At 38.1% G+C, this 26410-nt stretch overlaps 1 protein-coding gene across 1 annotated transcript in view; it reads left to right on the forward strand.

The window, feature by feature from the left end:
- Nucleotides 1-26410, forward strand: part of DCC (DCC netrin 1 receptor) — a 902832-nt gene that overhangs the window by 416016 nt on the left and 460406 nt on the right. Inside the window, exons 4-5 of the mRNA XM_026649009.1 lie at nucleotides 15948-16098; nucleotides 16515-16651. Coding sequence (XP_026504794.1) covers nucleotides 15948-16098; nucleotides 16515-16651 — 288 coding nt within the window. The remainder of the gene's footprint in view (nucleotides 1-15947; nucleotides 16099-16514; nucleotides 16652-26410) is intronic.

Raw genomic sequence — 26410 nt, forward strand, 5'->3', positions numbered from 1 at the left:
CACATCTGCTTAAGCACCACTTAACCCCACAGCACTGGCAGAAGGTATTCTCATAGAAGTGGAATTACCGTCCCAGTTGAACAAAAGTCATCGCTATTAGGCTAAATTGGTCCCCTGGGGTGCTACAGGAATCTGTTCTTGGCCTAGTTCTATTCAATATATTTATCAATGATCTGGAAGAAAATATAAAATCATTGTTGGTAAAGTTTGCAAATGACACAAAAATTGGTGGAATGGTAAATAATGATGGCGAGTGGTCTGGGCTCACTTGAACAATATGCATTTTAATACAGCTAAATAGAACTAGAAGCCAAGATATAGGATGAGGGACTTAAAAAAAAAAAAAAAAAAAAGACTCAGAGTAAGACTGAAGATAGGGGAGATGCCAGCCTCAGCCCAAACAACATACTGATATGGAAATGATTGCTGTAGACTTTTTTTCAATGCTGTATTTTGCATTCCTATCATCGGAGCATTAATTTATTTTGTAATGGAACAGTTAGGTCAACTCAGCTGAATTATTCTAGGCATAGAATCATAGAATATTAGGGTTGGAAGAGACCTCAGGAGGTCATCTAATCTAATCCCCTGCTCAAAGCAGGACCAACCCCAACTAAATCATCCCAGCCAGGGCTTTTGTCAAACTGGGCCTTAAAAACCTCTAAGGATGAAGATTCCACCACCTCCCATTCCAGTGCTTCACCACCCTCCTAGTGAAATAGTGTTTCCTAATATCCAACCTAGACCTTCCCAACTGCAACTTGAGACCATTGCGCCCTGTTCTGTCATCTGCCACCAGACAGTTGAGCTCCATCCTCTTTGGAACCCCCGTCAGGTAATTGAAGGCTGCTATCAAATCCCCCCTCACTCTTCTCTTCGGCAGACTAAATAACCCCAGTTCCCTCAGCCTCTCCTTGTAAGTCATGTGCCCCAACCCCCTAATCATTTTCGTTGCCCTTTGCTGGACTCGTTCCAATTTATCCAAATCCTTTCTGTAGTGGGGGGACCAAAACTGGACGCAATACTCCAGTGTGCTTATTCCCCGAATAGAGGGGAATAATCACTTCCCTCGATCTGCATACTGTCTCTATATTGCTCTTCATCTCAATACAATGTTAGAAAGCAATTTCCCACTCTCCCCTGCCTGCCAAGCATGTTGGGGTTTGTGAAGTTTGCAAATACAAAAAATCTTATTTTTTACGGCCTGGTCCAATTGTCAAACTCTTTTCTTCACTACACATGAGGGATTTTGCACTTTTTAAACTTAGCTGTCACTAATGATGTGTTTGAAATTTACTGTGTGTAAATATTTAATGTTCACTCCAGTGTAGCCAAGTCTTGCAATTTGATTACCGGGTTTGCAATATTTGGTGTTTTACTTAAATCCCCAGCTTCTGGATTCAAGTAACTGTTAGTTTATGTTGGAGGAAGCAATGAGATTCTAGCCCTCATGGTTGAGGAGCCTAAGTGCACCTCACTGGCTTAGAAACCAGACAACAAATAAAAAGAACCCAAGTTTTATTATTTGGCTTAAAATCATCAGATTATTTTTTTCAATGTCATGATTTTGGGGGCCTCACTGTAACGAAGTGGGAATTTTCTGTAATATGTTGACACCAATTTGTGCCTCAGTTTCCCTCAATTTTTGCAAAGCTTTGATGTGGGGAGGGTAAAAAGATTGTTATGCTCTCAGGGTAGGCAAGAGATACAGGTATGAATGCCACCTTGGTGTCTGAGCCTGAATGGGTTATTGAAAAAAGACTGGCTGAGGCTGACCCCATAGCAACAGAGAATCTGGGACAACAATGACAAATCCAGTCACCAGTACACTGACGCCAAGCAACCACAGAGAGATGGATTTCCCCACCTCTCTTAGCAGGAAGGCGGAGCAACATCCCCCAGCTAGAGAACAAAGGACAGAGGTGTGAGATAGGGAGGATAAGAGATGGCTACTGGAAAGAGTCAGGACTCTCACATGGGATTTGATGAAGTAGGTCAGACTGAGAGACAGACAGACATCCTGAATATGTGGGTTCACTACAGCTTGGCAGGGCTCTGGACTAACCAGAATGGTTTATGTGCTTAAACCTTCTATTCTCTATGCTAACCTCAGGACTTCCTATGCTCTGTTCCAGTTGATTAATAAATCCTACAATTTTGACAATGCTATTTGAGTGTCATTGAAAAGGCTTGGTGAGGTGCATTAATCTCTGATGAGTGTACAAGTCTCTACCAGGAGCTTGTCTCATTTGGACTAGCTGGGCAAGGGTTGAAGCAGGGTTGCTCAAGGTGTGAAGCAGAAGGTGGCGAGGCCATGTGGCTTACCCTGGGGAAACAGAGAGTTCCTCCTAGAGAAGGATCATTTAGGAGAGGCTGTCTGTTATCCCGGGGGAGACAGGCTTTCTTGCTATTTAGCCATAGTGGACTGAAATTTATGGAAGCACAACACAGAACGATAAATCCATATTATTAGCATGATGTAGTTTCATTTTTTTTCCAGTATGAAAGTCTCTTTTATGTGACATACCCATTAATTATATAAAGGTTTTGTATTTCCAAGCTAGCTTTACGCTAAGCTTTAACAAAACAGTGTCCTGAATTTCAGTCCTGGCTGTAAATAACCATCCACTCATAAATGTATATTTTTCCAGACATGGTATAAAATTTTATAGGTAGAAAAGTAGTCTGTGATACTTAGAGAATATAAGGGGATGCTGTTCTCAATAGGCCAATATATTGGCTACACAACATGTAACATACCAATATCACTGTGTATAGCATATATGCAGATGGATGGGGAAATAAATACAGATATAGGCATATATACCTAGTCAATGTGTCACTTTCCACATAGAACTGGTATAAGTAAAATAACAGGAGTAATAGAGCTGTAAGTGCAATAACAAATAGCTACCAAGAAACTTCTGATTTTTCCTTGTCTGCTCAAAACTCCTTGGCTTGTTGCCAGATTAGGGTTTTTCTTCTTTATTAAAGAAATTCAGTTTCCTGTGATCAGTTTGGATAGGATTGATTTTTGTGTTTAAGGTATTCGATGCACAGACTTAGGTCAGAAGAAGGGCAATAATAGTATCATGTAATTTGCCTCTGAATGTATTTGAAATGCAATTTGTTATTTGAAGACCCATTGTACAGGATGAACTTCATGAGATCTAACTAGATTGTGGATGATCTCACTAGATTGAAGATTGTTAGTAGGTGGGGAATAGATTAGTTTACAAATCTGGGGATAGAGACAAGAGTGGACAAGTTCTTTTCACTTTAAATCAATTTGGGACAATATGCTTGGAAAGTAGTCAAAAAGCATACCTGCTGTATTGGAGTGGCCTTTACTTTCCAATGGCAAAGCTATTTTACACCACAATGACACTACAGATTTAATAATGAAAATTGTTGGGTGCTAAACGATAAAAAATATTTCTTCTGTCATAGGAGAGCTAAAAAATCAGAAATACCAGGTTAGATGCTGAGAAGTGCACAGGTGAGGCAAGTAAAGAGGTGTGAAAAGGTTGCATAAAGCTCATCTTCACCCTTCTCCAATCCTGGACCCTGGATTCTGTTGTACAGATGGGATCTTCTGGGTATAAAGAAGCCCATGCACCTTTGTTTGTCATACATCCACTGAAGGTGGAGGGAGGAAGAGTGGTATAGGAGCTGCTACTTCAGCTGTTCAAGACTCATAGCCACTTGTGCCAGATTCGGGGCTAGGTTGTGTCAGGGATGCAGCGCACAGTGTTTACCTGCAACATGTAATGTGGGCAAGTAGCTGTCCAACAATTGTCCAGAATTAGGCAGGATTGCCAGATGTTTAGAAGAGGGAACTGTGTGTAAGGGTTCCTGAGGATGTCCTCTCCCTCCTGTTATGGACTCTTTATTTTGCAGTGTAAAGGGGCCAGAAAAACCCAGGGTCCAGCTCGGAGCAAATTCTCCCTGTGCAGGAATTGAGTAAGACAGCCATAGGCAGTTTTAGAAGGCTCCCTACACAAGTTCTGTTGTAAGGGGCAGGGCCAGGGATAGGAGGGGCAAAGTCATAGTGGACACAGCTATAGCTACGAAAGGTGCAACAGAAAACAATTGTGAGCCAGATCAGCTGGATGAAAGAATTAAATAGAAAAATGCAAGTGATAACTGGGAACAGTTTAAATATATTTTACTAGATGCTCAAAAAGTCAAAATTGAGAGAGATTACATTGGTTAGAAAACAAGTCTGGCTGGAACGGGAAGTAGAAACTCTCTCTGTGTGTGTATGTGTGTATTTGATATATATTGAATACAAAAAAGGGAAATTTTATAGTGATTAATATAAATTAGATGCTAGGAATTGCAGAAAAATGATAAGAGAAGCATAAGACAAAACCAGTGGCCAGCAGAGTTAAGGACAATGATTGTTTCAAGTATATTAGGAACAAAAGAGATCCTAACAACAGTACTTTTCCATTGCTACATAAAAATGGTACAATTGTCAATATTAATGCAGAGAAGGTAGAAGTGTTCAACAAATATTTCTGTTCTGTATTTGGGAAAATAGTCTTAAAGTCGCAATTCTGCAACAAAAAACCTTCCAAAACAGACTCCAATGAGAAACTACAGAACTGGAATTAATTTGCAAACTGGACAGCATTAAATTAGGCTTGAATAAAGACTGAGAGTGGATGGGTCATTACACAAAATAAAAACTATTTCCCCATGCTAATTTTCCCCCTTCTGTTACTCTCACAATCTTGTCAGCTGTTGGAAATGGGCCATCCTGAATATCACTACAAAAGTTTTTTTTTTTCTCCTGCTGATAATAGCCCACCTTCATTGATTAGTCTCCTTAGAGTTCGTATGGCAACACCCATTTTTTCATGTTTATATATATATATATATATATCCTACTGTATTTTCCACTGCATGCATCTGAAGTGGGCTTTAGCCCACGAAAGCTTATGCCCAAATAAATTTGTTAGTCTCTAAGGTGCCACAAGTACTCCTCGTTCTTAATGTTGTGTCAGTATTTTTAAAAGAATAGAGGATTAGGTAGGTAATTATAGACCCGTCAGCCTGACATTGAACTTGGGAAAAATAAGGAATAGTTGATACAGGGGTCAATCAAGAATTAAAGGAGGGTAATGTTATTAATGCCAATCAACATGGATTTATAGAAGACAGAACTTGTCAAACTAACTTTATCTTTTTGATGTGATTTCTTTGCTTGATCAAGGTAATGGTGTTGATGTAATATACTTAGTCTTCTGCAAACCGTTTGATTTGGTACCACATGACATTTGGATTACGAAACTAGAACAATACAAAATCAATATGGCACACATTAAATGGATTAAGAACTGGCTAACTGATAGGTCTCAAAATGTAATTGTAAATGGGGAATCATCATTGAGCAGATGTGTTTCTAGTGGAGTCCAGCAGGGATGGGTTTTGGCCCTGTGCTATTTAACATTTTTTGTTAATGGAAGAAAACATAAAATCATTACTGATAAAGCTTCCAGATGACCCAAAGACTGGGGAAGTGGTACATAATGGAGAGGACAGGTCACTAATACAGAGCGATTTGGATTTTTTGGTAAGGTGGGTATGAGCAAACAATACATATTTCAAAATGGCCAAATGTAGAGTCATACATTTAGGAACAAAGAATGCAAGCTATTCTTACAGGATGAGGGGACTCCTTGGAAGCAGTGACTATGAAAAAGACTTGGGGGTAATGGTAATCATGAACTTCCAGTGTGGCCCTGTGGCCAAAAGAGCTAATGCAATCCCTGAATGTATAAACAGAGCAATATTGAGTGGGGTTAAAGGAATGATGTAGGGTTACATTAATATTTTCTTGACTGTGTGGATTAATAATTTATTAAGGATATGGGCTAATTTAGCTATATTACAGTTCCTCATTCTGTAACATTTTGCCACTGACAATTAAATCGCAGCGGAAGAAGCTTTTCCAAAACAACTGTTTTCTTGACAAAATTCTAGTACATTTAATTAAAAAAAAACCCTCCACCTAAATAGCTAAAAGTAATAACCCCAATAATAAAATGTTCATTATTTCAAAGGCTTGTAAATATTTTTATTCCCATCACAAGTCAGGAAAACTGAAGGTTCAAGGTCACACAGCAAGGCAGCCGCAAAGCTGACTCCTAATCCCATATTCCAATCATTAGTTGACTGCCTCTCTTGCAAACTGTAAATGTATTTTGCTAATATTGTAGCAAGAAGAATGCCTTGATGGGTGTCAGTACAAATGTTATGATCTTTTTACCTCTTTATTGCTTATCCACATAGGCTCATATGACGTTCTATAGCTCTGCCAAGCCAGGCCTGAATTTCCTTTGGGGGGAGAGGGGGAAGCAAAATCCCAAACACATTACTACATTGTGGTTATATACTTTAATGCATTCTGTATATTGACAGATCAGTATCATTTTAATGACAGATTTCTCTATCGTTGTTCATACATAACCTTTGCTTTTTTGGTAGGATTAACTATGCAGCCTCTAGGCGTGATGGTAAGATCAGGTCAGGGAATTGGTTTGTCCTTGTCTCTGTAACAGGAGAGAGCAAAATTGGGTTTTAGTAAGTATGAATCTTTATCTCTTCTAATCAAATTTAGAAATGTGACTATGAGCACTTATAGACATTAATGTCATATTAAAGGAATCTGTTCTGCAGTTTGCAATAGAAAAACTGCTGCAATAATAAAATAACATTATACTGGCCTGATATACAGTATTAGCAAATATGTTCAGCAAAATTCATATATATGATCTGATAGTTTTCTTTCAGCTGAACAACTCTTACTAATGGACTGTAGTGCAAAAGTAATTGAGTACAATAAGAGACTGTGTATTGCAGGCCAGCAAAATAGGTCATCGTATGGAACCAGTCCCCATTTTCATAGTAATGTACAGCATAGCTCAAATGCAGTAATGACAGTCTCTATCTCCTGCCAGGCACTCTCCATTTCTGTAATGCTGAATGAGCCAAATTCCCTGTAACTTCCTTTGTTATTCCTTCTTGGGGAGGCTCACGGGGTGGGATATTAAACAGAATTTGAATTATTCTGGTCTGAATTACAATTGATATGAGATTAAATGCATCGCAACCCTTATTTATAAGATATGATACAGACATAATATATACCCCGGTTTGATTAAAGGACTAATCAGTAAATAATAATGAATAATAACAATAAATTATGATGAGGGGCACTAGCCTGAGAATGGGGAGACCGGAGTTTAATTCCCTGCCAGATTTCCTGTTTGACATTGGATAAGTCACTTAATCTCTCTGGGTCTCAGGTCCTCATCTGTGAAATGGGGATAAAAGTACTTCCTAAATTAATTCTTTGTATCCATCTCCAATGCAGAGGATGTGAGGGAGATTCCCATACATGAGCCATTCTTTTTAGGTGACAGATCTGAGGAACTGTCCCAGTCTGAGGTGTCAGTAGAGATTTTGGAAGAAATTGATAAATTAAACAGTAATAAGTCACCAGGACCAGATGGTATTCATCCGAGAGTTCTGAAGGAACTGAAATATGAAATTGCAAACTACTAGCTGTGGTATGTAACTTATCACTTAAATCAGCTTCTGTACCAGCTGACTGAAGGGTAGCTAATATGATGCAAATTTTTAAAAAAGGCTCCAGAGGTGATCCTGGCAAGTACATGTCAGTAGCCTATCTTCAGTACTAGGCAAATTGGTTAAAACTATATTAAAGAATAGAATTATCAGGCACATAGATGAACACAATATGTTGGGGGAGAGTCCACAGGGCTTTTCTAAAGGGAAATCATGCCTCACGAATCTAGTAGAATTCTTTGAGGAGGTCAACAAGTGTGTGGACAAGGATGATCCAGTGGATATAGTGTACTTGGACTTTTCAGAAAGCCTTTGACAAGGTCCCTCACCAAAGGCTCTTAATCAAAGTAAGCAGTCATGGGATAAGAGGGAAGGTCCTCTTATGGATCAGTAACTGGTTAAAAGACAGGAAACAAAGGATAGGAATAAATGGTCAGTTTTCAGAACGGAGAGAGGTAAATAGTGGTGTCCCCCAGGGATCTGTACTAGGACCAGTGATATTCAACATATTCATAAAAGATCTGGAAAAAGGGGTCAACAGTGAGATGGCAAAATTTACAGATGATACAAAATTACTTAGAATAACTAAGTCCAAAGCAGACTGTGAGGAGTTATAATGGGATCTCACAAAACTGAGTGACTGGGCAACAAAACGGCAGATGAAATTCAGTGTTGATAAATGCAAAATAATGTACATTTGAATACATAATCCAAGCTATACATTCAAAATGATGGGGGTCTAAATTAGCCATTACCACTCAAGAAAGAGACCTTGGAGTCATTGTGGATAGTTCTCCGAAAACACCTGGTCTATGTGCAGTGCCAGTCAAAAAAGTTAACAAAAAGTTAGGAACTGTTAGGAAATTGATAGATAGTATGACAGTAAATATCATTATGCCTTTATATAAATCCATGGTATGAGTACAAATTGAATATTGTGTGCAATTCTAGTCGCCTCAACTCAAAAAAGATATATTAGATTTGGAAAATGTACAGAGAAGGGCAACAAAAATGATTAAGGTTTTGAAACCGCTTCCATTTGAGGAGAGATTAAAGAAGACTGGGACTTTTCAGCTTGCAATAGAGAGACCACTAAGGGGGGGTATGATAAAGGTCTATAAAATCATGAACAGTTTGGGGAAGTGAATAAGGAAGTGTTATTTACCCCTTCACATCACACAAGAACCAGGGGTCACCCAATTAAATGAATTGGCAGCAGGTTTAAAACTATCCAAAGGAAGTTCTTGTTCACACAACACACAGTCAACCTGTGGAACTCATTGCCAGGGGATGTTGTGAAGGCCAAAAGTGTAACTGGGTTCAAAAAAGAATTGGATAAGTCCATGGAGGATAGGTCTATCAATGGCTATTAGCCAAGATGCTACCCTCTCCTTTGGGTATACCTAAACTTCCAATTGCCAGAAGCTGGGAGTGGATGACAGGATGGATCACTCAATAATTGCCCTGTTCTGTTTATTCCCTCTGAAGCATTTGGCATTGACCTCTGTCAAAGACAGGATACAGGGCAAGATGGACCATTGGCCTGTATGGCCATACTTATGTAAGGACAGAATCAAGCTATTGGTGTTTAAGCCTGGGGCCTCCAGATTCACTGATAGAACATGCCTAATTGCTCCCTGCCATAATATTTGCTATCCCAGATCTACTAACTGGTTGAGGCAGAACAGGACTATGGGTTGTCTGTACTAGGTTCTCATGAACCTTGTGTGTCAGAGTACAATGTCTGTGAAGGATGCTGAAGGGGCAGGGTGAATTATTTTTTGACCACTTCCCTTCTCCTTTAGACATAGTTGAGTGTTATTACGGTATTTAATTTCTATTTCTTTTATTATGACATTTTCTTTTTCTTACCTTTTTTCTTCTCTCTTCATGTATAGAGTGTGAATATGACAAGTACAAGTGACAAATTGCATACAGTTTGGGCAAAAATACCGGAAATGAATTTGTAATATTTTTATTGCGATTTTACCTTCTTATGGCTAAGCAAAAATATAACCCAGTAAACTTTCATAATCAATATTTTTTTTCACTAAATATCACTAATAAAATCATATTGGACCATAATCTCAGCTGGTGAAAGTGACGTAGTTCCTCTGACTTCATTGGACCTTTTATATCAGCTGAGGATCTGCCCAATCAAACATAAAAAACAAAAAGTAACAGTAATAAATATGCTAATTGTTAAGTAATCAGTGTGTGTTAAAAGCTGTTCTTCCTTTCACGGCACAGAAAAAGTTTGTATAACACCCTGATGTGTGTGATTTTCAGAAGCGTGTAGTTGCATTATTTTAGGTTAAAATTGACATTCTTTTTCACATTCCAGTTAACCAGCATATGTGAGTTTTGACAGTTGTTTTTTGGGATTATATGTCAGGTTTTGATACCCTGAGATAGCAGATCAATTCTTGTTTCCAAATATTGATGGTGGGACTAGCATTCAATACCCAAAATGTCAGATTTGCTCAGCAATTAACAAAATGTATCCCTCTTGTCCTAAAATTTATTATAGCCTTTATACAGCTGGCAAAAGGAAGGGCTAAGATCCTGATTCTGTGAAGTGCTGATCACCTTTGGGGAAACATTGAACACATTCAACTCTTAATGACGTATATGGGAGATGAGAGCACAGTCATCAACTTCCAGGAGGTCCTCAGCACCTTACAAGGTCTTGCCCCACTTTGTGCAGGAGTTCCTACCATTTCTAAGTAGACCAGAGATTCTATTCTTCCCTTTGCCTTTCAGAAAATTGCAGGTGATTTCCTCATCCTTCTTTTTGTAACTGATTTTCTATTAAGATCTTTATGTACCATTCTGCTACAGTCTCTGACCGTGCTCTGCACTCCCTCACTCAGGTAGAGCTTTCATTCAATTCTGCTGATGTTTCAAGAATGACTCATTTATAATTTGTATCTGCTTTTGAAGTGGACTTCCAAATGAAATACGGATGTGTAGATAATGCTGCCTTTCCAACTAGCATTTCTGTGGCTAAGCAGGAAAGAAAAGTTCAGATAGAGGTCTGGCCTTGCACTGGTAAGGTCTTAGTGGGGCAGTGTATTGAAATGGTGTTTGTTACCATACAGCACAGTACCTCCTCCTTGTGCCAGGTAATTTGTGCATTAGTAAGTAGAAGCAGCCAAGTGACAGAGAGAAAGAGAGGGAGCTGGGCTGAGTCTGAGGCACCACACTGCAAATTTAGAAACTACTGGAGATTTTAAAAAAAGCAGTCCTGCTAGGAAATAGGTGGTCAGAGGGTGAGGGAAGTCAGACAAATGAGGCTTGGATGAATGTACAGAGCAAATTTTGAAGGAAAAAAAAGCAGAAGCATGATTATGCAACGGTATTATACATATGTGTACTGAGAAACTGCGTGATTGCCTGTGCTGGTTGCCATTTGCCCATACGATTATGTTGTTTACATGTGCTAATGCAGGTGGGCATGTGTGCTCAAGCATCAAGCCTCCTGTTTTAAAATTCTGGTCTAAAGAAGATTTGAAAAAATAAATAAGTTTCCTTGCAACTTAGATTTTCATGTCTATCTTAATTATTTCATCTAAATAGTTTAAGCTATGATTTGAAGTTATCATCAAAGAAAGGCTCAGTACATTTCAGATTTAGATGAAATTTGGCAATTTCACATTCAGATAAGCATTTTCAAATTTAAAAATCACTAATCTAGCTGTATCATTTTTATTAGGGTTTCCATTAAAGTATGTGTATCTGATACACTTCAGCTATATCAAAAATTTGGCCAGGCAAAACTGAAGCAATAGAGAAACAGGTGAAATAACTAGGGCTGTTGATTAACTGCAGTTAACTATCGCGATTAACTCAAAAATTAATTGTGATTAAAAATATTGATTGTGATTAATCACAGTTTTAATCACACTGTTAATACATTTCAATTAATATTCTATTGTTTAAATATTTTTGGATGATTTCCTACATTTTCAAATATTTTGATTTAATTACACAGACTACAAAGTGTACAGTGCTCACTTTATATTATTATTTTTATTACAAATATTTGCATTGTAAAAACGATAAAAGAAATAGTATTTTTCAATTTACCTCATATAGGTACTGTAGTGAAATCTCTTTATCGTGAAAGTGCAATTTACAAATGTAGATTTTTTTTTGATACGTAATTGCAATCCAAAACAAAAATAATGTAAAACTTTAGAGCCTACAAGTCCACTTAGTCCTACTTCTTGTTCAGCCAATCACTTGACAAACAAGTTAGTTTACATTTACAGGAGATAATGCTGCCTGCTTCTTATTTACGTCACCTGAAAGTGAGAACAGGTGTTTGCATGGCACTTTTGTAGCCGGCATTACGTGCTGGATATGCTAAACCAGGGGTCGGCAACGTTTGGCATGCGGCTCGCCAGGGTAAGCACCCTGGCAGGCCGGGCCAGTTTATTTACCTGCTGACGCGGCAGGTTCGGCCGATCACGGCCCTCACTCGCCGCAGTTCGCCGTCCTGGGCCAATGGGGGCGGCGAGAAGTGGCGTGGGCGAGGGATGTGCTGGCCGTGGCTTCCCGCCACCCCCATTGGCCCGGGACGGCGAACCGCGGCCAGTGGGGGCCACGGTTCGGCCGAACCTGCCACGTCAGCAGGTAAATAAACTGGCCCGGCCCGCCAGGGTGCTTACCCTGGTGAGCTGCGTGCCAAACGTTGCCAACCCCTGTGCTAAACATTCGTATGCCTCTGCATGCTTCGGCCACCATTCCAGAGGACATGTTTCCATGCTGACTATGCTTGTTAAAAAAATAATGCATTAATTAAATTTATGACTGAACTCCTTGGGGGAGAATTGTATGTTTCCTGCTGTTTTACCTATATTCTGACACTTATTTCATGTTATAACAGTCTCAGATGATGACCCAGCACATGTTGTTCATTTTAAGAACACTTTCACAGCAGATTTGACAAAATGCAAAGAAGGTACCAATGTGATATTTCTAAAGATAGCTACAGCACTTGACCCAAGGTTTAAGAATCTGAAGTACCTTCCAAAATTTGAGAGGGACAAAGTGTGGAGCATGCTTTCAGAAGTCTTAAAAGCGCAACACTCTGATGCGGAAACTACAGAACCTGAACCACCAAAAAGGAAAATCAACCTTCTGCTGGTGGCATCTGACTCAGATGATGAAAATTAACATGCATCAGTCCACACTGCTTTGGATCGTTACCTAGAAGAACCCATCATCAGCATGGATGTATTTCCTTGGAATGGTGGTTGAAGCATGAAGGGACATAGGAATCTTTAGCATATCAGGCATGTAAATATCTTGCGATGCTGGCTATAACAGTGCCATACGAATGCTTGTTCTCACTTTCAGTTGACATTGTAAACGAGAAGTGGGTAGCATTATCTCCTGCAATGTAAACAAACCTGTTTGTCCGAGTGATTGGCTGTACAAGAAGTAGAACTGAATGGACTTTCTAGGCTCTAAAGTTTTACATTGTTTTATTTTTGAATGAAGTTATTTTTTGCACATAATTCTATATTAGTAAGTTCAACTTTCATGATAAAGAGATTGCACTTCAGTATTTGTATTACGTGAATTGAAAAATACTACACCTCTACCCCGATAGAATGCGACCCGATATAACACGAATTCTGATATAACGCGGTAAAGCAGCAGGGAGCCCCGGGCCCTTTAAAGCGCCACCCGAGCCCGGCTGCTTTACCTTGTTATATCCGAATTCATGTGGAGCCCCGGGCCCTTTAAATCCCCACCCGAGCCCCGCTGCCAGAGCTCCGGCGGTGATTTAAAGGGACCAGGGCTCCCCACAGCAGCTCCCCACAGCAGCCCCTCTGGGGCTCTGGCAGTCGGGCTCGGATGGTGATTTAAAGGGCCAGAGGCTCCAGCCGCTGTGGGGAGCTCCAGGCCCTTTAAAACCCCACCCGAGCCCCGCTGCCAGAGCTCCAGTGATGATTGAAAGGGTCCGGAGCTCCCCGCAGCAGCTGGAGCACCGGGACCTTTAAATCACCGCTGAGGAAGCCGGTCCAGTCCGGCACAGTGAGAAGGTGAGATTTTTTGGCTCCTGAGGACTGCGTTATATCGGGCTAGAGGTGTATTTCTTTTGTTTTTTTACAATGCAAATATTTGTAATAAAAAATAAATTGAGCAATGTACACTTCATATTCTCTATTGTAATTGAAATAAAAATATTTGAAAATGTAGAAAACATCCAAAAATATTTAAATAAGTGGTTTTCTATAATTGTTTAACAGTGTGATTAATCGTGCGATAAATCATGATAATTTTTTTTAATTGCTTGACAGCCCGAGAAATAACAGATTATAAATTTTCACTGTTTTTTTTTTTTTTACATAAAACTATGTCCTGCTTCATTGATTACCTCCAGTTGATAATGTCCTGATCTGAAAAAGGAGGATGCTGTTATCTGGATACATTTTTTTAAGACTGGCTAAACAAGAAGTTAAATAGCCATTATTAAATTTAACATTGTCCCTAGATTCTGATGGAATAAAAGATATTTAATTATCACTGTAATATAGGAATATATCAAACAGCTTCTTTCCAAATATACAAGAGAAATATTTATTGAATACTTCTGCCTTTTCTGCATCATGATGCATAATTTTATCATCCTTGAGTGTTATTCAGACCTGTAATAATGCTAGGCTTTAATTTATTCTTGATCTATTTAAAAAATTATTTCTTATTGCCCTTAACCTTACTGGCTGAAAAAAAATATATTGATACCTTTGGTCTCATTTTTGCATTTCCTAACTCCTAGTTTGTATTCATTGCTATCAGCTTCCCCACTTTTTAATTTGTTTTCTGTATATTAGTTTTTACTGCTGCCTTTATCTCCGCTCTTAATCAGGACTTTTTTAACCAAAGAAACCCTCTTTCATGGTAGCAGAATAGTGGGTTTTTCTGAGCATCTAATAAAGAAGTCACAATTCCCAATTGGCATTCAAATGTTTATGTTCAAATATTGTCTCTTATTCAATTCTGTTCAGTTGTTTTTAGCTTTGGAAAATTGGCCTTTTTAAAGCAGCATGTAGATTTTTACTTCTGTATAGCTACTGTATATTTGTTACGCCTTCTAAGGTAGTGATCTTATAGGCCATTTTGATCATCTAATCCAACTTCCAGCATAATGCAGCTCATAGAATTTCACAAAGTAAATCCTGTGCTGTGTACCTTGGAAGGCTGGGTATATGGTAGACATGGAGCAACAGATCACCCAGTGCATACAAATAAATAAAATTTCTAGCTATATGTTTGGTAAAACAGCCATTACTTTGGACCTGATCGTGAGAGATGCTAAGTACTATGGCTTCCTGCTAACTTAAGTGAGATTTGCAGGTGTCAGTGTTTGTCAGGTGATATGGAAGTATATGTAATGGTAGTTACTCTGTGTGTGTGTGTGTGTGTGTGTGTGTGTGTGTGTGTGTGTGTGTGTGTGTGTGTGTGTTCAGAAATCATTTTAAATAGAGTTGGAACAGACTTAAGACATCTCATCCCCATGGCATATCAGGAATTTCCACAGTTCTGTTCTCAAGTGTTTTATCTGCCCTGTAAACTAAAGTGATAACTTAGTTAAACTTCTCGATGCTTGCTATTATATATATATATATATATACATACAGTAAACAAATATAGGGCTGTCTGTCTGTCTTTGTCCAAACTTTTCACTTTGACTCTTTCCTGGTCACCCTTTCTGTCTATTTTCTGCCTGCCTTACTACCAACTAAATTTGAAGCTGTGTCTCAACATCTCCCCAGTAAATTTGAGCCAAAGGAGCTTTTTGGACACTACTCTTTCTCCTAGCTTCCTTCTCAACTCAGACTTTCCGTTTCTGTCCATGGTTCGTAATGTTGATGACTTCCTTGATTTACTAGAGCTTCCCTTTTCATCTCTCTCACCTCTCATATTTGTAAATCTGCTTATCACCACTTTCAAAATACCGTGACTACCTTGACCCCAGCTTTTCTGACATCCTTATACATGCCTTTGTCTCTTTTTGCCTCAAGTGCAACTTTTTCTGTGGCCTTCCCAAGACTCAGCTCTGACTCCAATCTCTAAAGAATGCTTCTACAGCTATTCAAAAAGATAGCATCGCCCCAGAATCAAATAACTCCATTGTCTTCCATCCACAAACAGCTCCATCAGATCTCCGTTCCATAGCCCTTTCTAGAGTTCTTTATTCCTGGTTTTTTTCCTTCTTCAGAGATAAGACTTGAAGACCTGAATTCCTTGGGTCCATTATTGATAGGCTGTTTTGATTCCCTGTTCTGAACACAAACAGCATTTTATGATAACTCTCTCTTTTTCCTTCATAGATCCAGGTTTGCACAGACAGCAATTTTTCCTGCAGAGACCGTCAAATGTGGTAGCCCTTGAGGGAAAAGATGCCGTTCTTGAGTGTTGTGTTTCCGGGTTTCCCACACCCACCTTCACATGGATGCGAGGAGATGAAATTATTCCTGTCAGGTATGTCATACACGTCTCTTATGTAATGAAAGTTCGTTTCCCAGGGTGAAGTAAGGGTAAAACATTAACTACCATGTTAAGTCTTGTCAGTTTGGTTCAGCTTTGAGGAGATCAGGCTTTCATTTTAAGTGATAATAAGACTGCATGTGCACATGAAACTCCTGTTTTCTTTATTTGCAGCTGTGCCATGCACATCTGAGGGCAGAATTTGGCCATAAATGTCTTCTTTTATGAAATGCTATTTAAATCAGGTAGAGCAGAATTCGAAAGTTAATTATCACATTTAATAACAACATTAGAAGATCAGAACTAGCCAGCTGAGAAGGCTCTATGCAGTACCTTAGATCTTGAGTACTTTTCATTGGAGATGAATGTGAACATGGATTTTTTTTTTTTTTTTTTGGTCAATGTTACAGATCCAAAAAATATTCATTATTGGCTGGCAGTAACTTACTTATTTTTAATGTGACTGATGACGATTCTGGGACATACACTTGCATTGTCAGCTACAAGAATGAGAACAGTAGTGCCTCTGCAGAGCTCACAGTTATGGGTGAGTACAGATTTCCAAACTCTGTGCAAGAGGAGTCCTTTGCTTTCCCAAGAATGTTGATAACCATTAGCGCTTATATAACTCCTTCCTCTGAGGGTCTCCATGTACTTATCTGTAAACTGGTGGGGTTCCCACCTTACTTTGAACAGGATTTTCACTCACCGATAAACGGTATATACACATAATCAATATACCTCATGGAAGGACATCAAACAGCAGAGTAAAACGTCTTACGATGTCTCTGGTTAATAATCTAATTGCTAGTAGAATATTTGTTGGTGTGAAATCCCAATTTGCTCAATTCAGTTAACTGTTTTTTCTTATTTATGGCATCATAAATGGATACAATGGTGATCTGCAATCTTATTTTAGCAAGTTGTGCATAACTATAGTATTGCTTACTGAAATTGTTTTACTGTTTTCTCTTTATCTTATGACTCCACAGCCTTGCTTTCGCATCAGGTATTATGTGCCTATGTTCTTGCTTTTAGTGGAAAGCATGAATAAGCAATGATGCAGTGAGGATTTCCTGTGTTACCTAGGGTGACCAGATAGAAAGTGAAAAATCAGGATAGGGAGTGGGGCATAATAGGTCAATATAAGAACCCCTCCCCCCCCCGAATATCAGGGCTGTCCCTATAAAATCAGGACATCTGGTCACCCTGGTGTTACCTTCTACATAAAAATGTTTTCTCCTTTGTTTCAGATGATAGGTTTACTGGCTAACTAACAAAATATGTTGTCTGAGAAACATGTGGAAAGATGTCTTAGAAATTTTGAAACAGGCTTTTTTCCCCTATTGTGTCAAATTTTAATAGAACCAGAATTATATTAAATTCTGAGAGGTGTTTTTTTTTTAATCGGAGAATAATACCAAGCTACATTAGCATTATTCAATAAGATTTAAGAAACTACACAGATAATACTTTGTCAAACAATAGCATAATTTCAATGTGCTGTTCATTTTGCATTTTGGTTTTAAAGCTTATGCATAAAAATACTTCCATTAGAGAACAGAGCCCAAAGTTGGATTATAGGATATTCAATGCTTGTATAACAATATCCTTTTATCAAGTCATAATGCAATGTTATAGTAATTGCACATGATGGAAACTTTCATTCTATTGCTTTAGGAACATTAATACAATACAATGTTTTATTGGCTACATTTTGAAAATTAAAAAATGACTTTATAATTGCAAAAGTTCACTTTAACTATTTATTGTAAACCTATGTTTCCAATCTGCAAAGAATCAAATGCAGAAATGGAAGATAACTTCTGGTATAAAATGCTTTAGCTTTGTTGAAAGATGCTCATTGGAAACCAACAATGAAATTATACAGAACTGTAGCTATTTGTGGATTGAGAAACACCTATCGATTATGTAAATCTTATTTTTTTTCTCACCTATAGTAGATTATAGGATCCTGTGGCATGGGCCAAGGCTGAAATTTCAATGCTCTGTAGAGGATTTGGCTATCCAGTGACCATGAAAATTAATAGAAATTTCACATCCAAATCCTTTCGGGACTTGAAAATCTCAGCCCATATCTTTATTCTCTGTAATGCACTTAACTGTGGCTTGACTATGACTCTATATAAATATATAATAACGTTATGTTAAAAATGAATTATATAGAAATTATCAGAGGGGTAGCGGTGTTAGTCTGGATCTGTAAAAAGCAACAGAGAGTCCTGTGGCACCTTTAAGACTAACAGATATATTGGAGCATAAGCTTTCATGGGTGAATACCCACTTCATCAGTGTCTGATGAAGTCTTAAAGGTGCCACAGGACTCTCTGTTGCTTTATATAGAAATTAAGTTTGTATTTATTTTCATGCTTATACAGAGAGAAATATGTAACAGAGAGTGTAATACAATTTTGGGGACAAACTTGGATTCAGATACTTCAGTGATAATGGTCATATATGAATGGTAGAAGAGAGGTTTCAAAAGGTGGCACTTGTTACTTATTGAGCACCACAGTTTGACTGGGACTGTACCAACATAAAGGATAGCACAATGGCTGACACAGTGAAAATGAAATCTAAATTTGACAAAGAAACATGCAAGTGCATACAAAATACGTAATAAAAATGCATAATACAAACATTGTACATGCAAAACAATCAATTGTATATACAAAGTAAAGTGTTCTTTTTTTTTTTTTTTTTTTGCATAAGTGTCTAATCACATAAGCTAATGAAATATGGGTGTAAGTTTTGGAGATACAATTTTGATAACCTTTAAAAGTTTGGTCATTTATTTTCATAAGCATGTAGGGTGGCAGATTTAAATTAACACCATGTATCATATTGCTTAGCAACAGGTATTATGTTTGTATTGCTATAGTGAATATGTAAAAGATCCAACAAAAACTACACACCTACTAATGGAGGGCAATAGAAATCCCCATATATCTTTATTTTCATAAAAATTGGACATATATATTTGTTAAATTCATCTCCATAAGTAGGAAACTCTCTGAGACGTTTCCTGGAGTTACTCATACCATTAGCCTAATTTATAGACATGTAATAATTAATTGATGGTTTTATTCATTTCCCATTGGTAGGGTATAAATCCGTATATTTTCTTCAAAAAAAAATTGGGTTATTTATCAAACAAAACCTGTGAATTGCAAATGCATATTTAGTTGTAAAGCATCCATTGTTTATTAGAAAGATAATTGCTTTCATGTAAACAGTTTGTGTAAGAGTATGTTCTGGAGAGAAGGGCAGGCAAAGCATTTTACATGTGTCAGCTAAAAAATTAAACACTCCAATAATTAAATCTTTCCTGACGGCTATGTGAGTGGGCCAATACTACATCAAAGTTAGTTGCATCACATGATAGGGTGATAGCTTCATTATTTAAAAGATAAGACTATCTGGCAGGAAAACGAATGTCTTTCACTGGGAAGATCCTATGTATCATTTCTTTTGTGGATCTTAAAACAACCCCTCACCTGTGCTGGCCATAATGCTAAAAATGAGGAGAGGAATGGAGTTGCTGGAAAGGCTAAATAATATCTGTTGCTAAATTTTTGACTTCGAGTATTTCATGTACAAATCCTTTTTGGCAGGATGTTAGTCATGTCTCCTTGTGCAGTAGAAAGTTTAAAAGTCCAATAAATATTACCTTCTCGCTTTATAAATCAGCTGCATGCTTGGCAATGATTTTAAAGGACTAGGCTAAGTAAAAACAAATGTTTAATGATGACAATCACTGGCAAGATGACTGCTATGGTTAGGTATGCTAATGAGTGTCTATTATAACTCCTTCTTTCTAGATCTTAAGCTTTCAGAAGCATTCATCTTTTGGGGTTGGAATTTTTCCTGTTTGGTCTTTGGGAGGTGAATTTAAAGTTTGAACAAAATCTCTTTAGCCATTTCTGTATGGAAGATCGGGCCTGAGATGCACTGGATTATAGCACTGATCAAGCAAAGATCTTTACTCCTGCATGGAATCCCATTGATTTCAGCACAGTGTTGTGCTGGAGCGAGAGTCAGGGTTTCCAGATCCAGTCGCTGGATTGGAGCTTAATTTTGCAAAACTGACTTTTGCAAGCATTTATTGTAATGAATGCATATCCCTGACAGTCTCTAAATTCTATCAATTCCAATGGCAAACGTAATGTGACTGCCAGATTTCAAATAACATAGAGTTAGAATTGTGCCTGTCATGTCCAAAAAGATGTACATAGCCTTTTGAGGATAAAGAAGAGTTTTCATCAAATAAACAATTGCAAATAAACGTGACACATTTTCAGGTTCATAATAAAATTGCACTTGGATCTCAAAGCTACTTTTAATTTGGTTGAGATTACTGTACATAACATAATTGTTGTTCTCTCTTTCTGTGATTTAAAGATCCTGTAAATGTCCCCTGAGGAGCAATACAGAAGTGAATAGTTTCACAGCACTGCTAGGTCAGCAGACTGGGTTTGCGTGGTTTCAGGTCACTGACTAGAGAGAGACTGCCAACAAAAGCAGAAGACTGGGTCCAAAAGGTGGTGTTGGCAGAAAAACATTGTTCCTAGCTTTTACAAAGCAAGTTATATGTAATCTATAAAGAGACAACTTAGAAAAGGCTTCCAAACTGCAGCCAGGGAAACAAGCAATTTTTACTATTGAGTTTTTAGGATCAACTGTTTTTTGCATCAGTTTTATTTTCCAGCAAGAAAGATGAGCCTCCATGGTGTTATGAGCCAGGTCTCCAACAAGTCTAGTTTAGTTTGCCAAGACCAACAGGTCAATCCAATCCAATTGGTCAATCCAATCTTTCTTGTTTGGTTTTATTTCCACTCCACAACATCCATTGCCAGAATATGTGTGCACAGATCAAATGAATGAAAAATACTGACTGATGGAGGCCTGGAGCATGTTTCTGTGTGTGAATAATTTAGGAACAGAGTAAATGTTAGGGGAAAAGCCCTATGTTGAAAAAACATCGTTTGACATGCCTAGGAACACAAGCTATATTAAGGCTATAGAAGCATCTTTTAAACTTATCCTGCTGGGCACAAATCTTGAACCATTTATATAAGAAGGATTCAGTCTACTTTGGATGTGAAAAATATGTCCAAGGATATACCATATTACTAACATCAATGGTAAAATAGTTCCCACAATGTAAAAGATCATTCACTGTTCTTAAATCCCCGACACAGAAACGTTCTGGGGTAGATCTTCAACTGGTAGAAATTGTAATAATTCCATTGAAGTTGCTGGAGTGATGACAATTTACACCAGTTGAGGATCTGTCCCTCTTTACCTATGCTTGATAAGGGGGAGTTAAGGATCCCACATCAGTCTGTTCTGCTAATATCTTTGAATGTCCTGTGTGTGGCCAATAGCTAACCCCACAGCAGCTAGCTGAAGTAGATTGTTCAGTCAGTTGTTTTATTCTGAATGTCAAACACGGTTGAAGCTGTTTACTTATTCTCTAACTGAATCTATCACTCTATCTGGAACATTGTATGTTTATGTATATGATGGAAAGCTAAAGTGGAAACAGATAATCCAAACGATTGTTCCACGATGGATTATCCCAGGCAATTCTTAAAAAAAAAAAAAATCTCAAGTCACAAAAAAGGCTGTAAAAACTCCCTTCAAGTCATTTTTACCATCACTATAAGGTTAAGGTCTAAAAATAGAATACAGGATATCAGATTTCCCCCCCACCCCACCCATTTCTTCTGTATATATCCGAAGTGAATCAAACTAAGGACACAAGAGGATAACTCATCCACCCTGTCATTTCCTCTTACCATTATTGGAGTCCCTCCTCTTTTGCTTCTTCATGCCCCAGCTCTTCAGACCGAAGAATGGGCAAAGTGCTGCTGAGAAGCTTGTCAGTATCATCATGCTGCGTTGTCCATTTTCTTCTCATTCTTTTTAGGATTTCTCTCTTGATGGCATTAGTGGGAACTGTGTGGCTAAATTCCATGGAACTTTGAAACTGAAAGGGCTTGCTTGACATTGATGTCTTTTGTTTCCAGGTCTTTTCACAGTAATATTAACTTCAATAATATGTTTGAGATTTGACATGAATGAGGTAAAAATAATGCATTTAGCTTGGGCATTGGGAAAATATTTTGCATTGTGCTGTTGGGAAATGGGATAAGCTGCCCGTGCTCAAAGAAGTAGCAAGGGCGGCAAACATAAAAAAGAATGGATGATCTATGGTCTATAAAATGCGGCTAGTCCTTCCAAAAGACAGGGGCTGAACTGGATGGATCAATAGTTCCTTTCATCTTTGTTTTCTCTTATTTAGAAAATTTTTAAAATACATATTATGCGATCAATAGACTTTAAGGGCTCCACAGGAGCAGTTATTTTCTATCCAGTAAACACCCATTTAGACAATGTTCAGAATGTGTTTTATGCAATTGATTGAGAGGCTGTAATGTTTCCTTGGGAATCACTCCATCCACTGTTGCATCATGCTTATGGAGAAAATGGAAGGATTGTGATGATGATGATACAGATGCAGGTACTAAAAATGTTATGAAAAGCAATGCTTTTGGGGATATACCATGTATTTATCTTAAAATCTTATGAAGTCCTTTGCTAGCATTTTTTTAAAGTAATTGAAAATTGTAGACTTTGTGTCATACAGAATATGTTATATTTGTTGACTCTCTGTTTTTATTAAGGCTGTGATGGAAGTTTTACCTTACCTCATAAGTTGGGTGCCTGCATGCAAAACAGGTCACCTAGGGTGGAGAAATCTGAGTTCCTTCTTGTGATTTGCATCCCAGGTGAATTTTGCTTTTGGTGAGAAACAGAAATAAAAAGAGAGAGAGAAAAGCAGAAATGTGGGGAGAAATGGAGGGAATCAGAGGTGTGATGAAGATTTGTCTGCTTAGAGTTTCTGGTTCAAGTTTGCCTCGAGGAAAGAAAACTTTATTGCTAGAATATAGAAGATATTGAAGGTAGCATTGAAACCAAGAGTTTAGTAGGATTATAAAAAGAATGGACATTTTATATGGATAATGAAAACATCCAGAGTTGTTATAAACAAGGATTTTAAAAATAGAGTTTTGGTAGGGATATAAACCTGTACGTTTCCACGCATTAGTCAACATCTAACTAATGAAGGGTACAGAAGAAACTTTCTCTTTTGAGGTGGTGTTCCATAACTTTACTTTGCTTTACTCTGAACCTGCTGGAACTGGTCAATGTCAGAGACAGGATACTGGACTAAGATGAGCACTGCTCGATCCGGTATAGCATTTCCTTTGTTGCTATGTTTCTTGCTTTCTTGAACCTGTTGGTGCAGATATGAGCAGTTAGGTCTGCAGTAGCATGATGGAAAAATTATGCTAGTGTCTTGCCTTTAATGGGCTCTCACAAGAGTGAATTGAAAATGAACCCAGATCAAGAATGTCTGGGATGGTGTTTGGTAATCTAAGAATAGGCACCTAATATACATTGAATTTCAATGGGAGCTGAGCCCCTAACTCATTCAGACACTTCTGAAAATGTAGTCCTTGTCAATACATCTGTGGGCTAGCATCTTACAAACAGACAGGCCACACCTCTCTTGTGCTACTTATTTATGGGAAAGGCTTGAACAAAACTCTGCTTGTTGCCAGTTTCAGCTAATATGCATATTCATGTTCAATCCAACAGCGGAATATGTATGTAGGAAGGAGCTATTTGTTGTTGGTGCTCTGTCAAATGACCTAGGGGAAATTGTTGGAGATACTGAATTTGAGGATGATTTCCCCAGATCTTTGTTGTGGCAATGGAAATGCATCAGTCCATGGGAAAACCTGTTCGAATCCATCTGCACAGGAAGATCAGTATTGGCATGATGCCTTTGCTACTTCTATGCATAACTCTCTAATTTAGGAAATACATCGTTTTGTAGATCTGGCTGTAGTGATCAGTCAGATACTCTATAACAATCAGAATGGAAATTGCTCAAATTGAGCCGTATAAAAAGATTCAACTGTACTGCATAATAACAAGTGAGATCTATTCTGCGTAAAGGACAGATTATCACAATAGCAGGTAGTAATCTGTGGTTCTGTATGGATAGTTTAATGATCTACTGCACATCTGTCCCCAAACCTGCAGAATGACAACTATACTGATAACTAGAATGCTCTGTTTTTATTTATATCTCAATATTCTGTAGTGACACCTATACACTTCCCCCTTATGGCCAACACTAATGATTCTTCTGTTATAGGCAAACCAGCAAATGCCAATTCATACTGCTCTACCGCAGCAGCTTGCTGCCACCCACACAAACAGTTACTGGATGCTTTGCTGCTCTAGTCAACCACTTATGGCATCTGTATTGTGTAGCTGCCTATGCGTTCTGCTCGAGAAACTGTCAAAGATAATCACTTTTTAGGCTTTGGGAAACATTTTCTGAACCGACTAAGTGAATTAGGAGCCTAAGGGCCATTTTCAAAAGGGACTCCGGGCTGGGTGTACAAAGGTGCTTAAAGATGCAGATAGGTACCTATTGGGATTTTCAAAAGGTTAGGCACCTAACTCCCACAGGATTCAAGTTAATCTTCTGGAAATCCCATGAGGCACCTATTTGTATCTTTAGGCACCTAAATACCTCTGTAAATCTGGCTTTTAGGCACTTAGGAACCTTATTCTAATTGAAAGTCATTGGTGTTAGGTTCCTAGGCACCTAAGTCACTTTTGAAAATGGTACAGTGGGAGATTTTCAAAGGCACAAAAGGAGAATGGCTGCCTAACTCCACATGACTTTCTGTGAGAGAAAGGAGTCTAACTGCTCCTTGTGCCTTTGAAAATCTCCCCCTTAGGTTCTTAAGTTACTTAAGCTTTCTTCAAAATTTTACCTTCTTCTAATATTTAAGGCCATGCCTTATGTCCCTGATGGAAAACTAAGCTGTAGACTGTACTTTTTTTTGTTACTACATTGATGTTTGGCTCATGAGGGTCAAAATTTAGGGCCTTATTCTGATACCACTGGAGTCAAGGTGGACTTTCCCCACTATTTCAGAGGCAGGATTGGGCCATATATGAACACGGCAGGCACATAGCTTCATTTGCTGTCTACCACTCATGCTGACCACCCTGATGTCCCTGGCTGTGTATGCAGATGTACAATTCTCTCTTTTAATTGAATCTCTTATTCTTCAGAAGTACTAATATTATTCATTAATTTTTCAATGTAGTGTAATTAAAAAGCAAAAACAGTTATTAAATTCCAATTTAAATATTTGTCTTCCCCCCCCCCCCCACTGAGAAATAAGCAACAGGAGAGAGGAACGTACAAACAAACAAACAAAAATCATGCATTCTTTTAATGCTGTTGCTTAGCAACTACACCATCTTGACTCAGACTGATTTTCAAAACTGGTTTGTATGCTGTGTCATAACTAATTTGCCCATACAAATGGTTGTCTGCTCTCAGATGCAGGGCTTGCAGTTGAGCACACATTTTTGAAAATCAGGCCAAAATGTCAATTAATTAAACTCCAAGATCTTTTACATTGCTCCAATTTACGGTTGTGACTGCATGATGGATTTTGGTAAGTTTTATTGTTGCTGCTTCTGACTCAGAATAGTTATGAGTATGTAAAGCATGTGCTGACATCCATGGTAAAAGAGAATAAAATGTAATAAATTCTAATAGAACACAGTATAGTTGTTAGCAAACTACCTAATAAATTAAAACTAATTGTTACCACTGTGTTATGTATGTTGATTCTATGCCTTCTTGGCATTCCCAGCACTATTCTACATTGTGCAGGAGAAAACGTCAATTTTAATGGCACCCCAATTTTCTTTCTTCCTCCAGTAATTAATCTGGTATTTATAACACACTTCTCTTTATTCTTCAAAAGGTCAGAAAAGAAAACAATTTCATGATTTGAGCCTGGATCTTGCAATTCATTGCATGTGGGCAAAGCAGACTCTGCTTGTGCAGCAAATTACAGGAAATGGGCCTAAATTACCAAATTTCGTTTTCTTATGGTGTATTACTATTGGCAAGACCTTATCAGTGGAACTATAAATACCTATTGTCCTTCAAAAGAGGAAGGATAATTTTGTGTTTAAGGCTGTGGACTGGTAAGAACTACATTTTCTGAATGACTCTGCAAATTAGCGGAATGGTCAGTTCATCACGCCTCAGAGATCAGTCCCTGAACAATACTGTGGCAGATTCCCAGCAGATGTAAATCAAGACAACTCTGACCCTAAGTGCCTAACTTTCTCCAGCTGTAATATAGGAAGAATAATGTCTGTCTATCTC

This window comes from Terrapene carolina, unplaced genomic scaffold (assembly GCF_002925995.2).
Source record: "Terrapene carolina triunguis isolate 2854851 unplaced genomic scaffold, T_m_triunguis-2.0 Scaffold69, whole genome shotgun sequence".
Taxonomy (NCBI): Eukaryota; Metazoa; Chordata; order Testudines; family Emydidae; genus Terrapene; species Terrapene triunguis.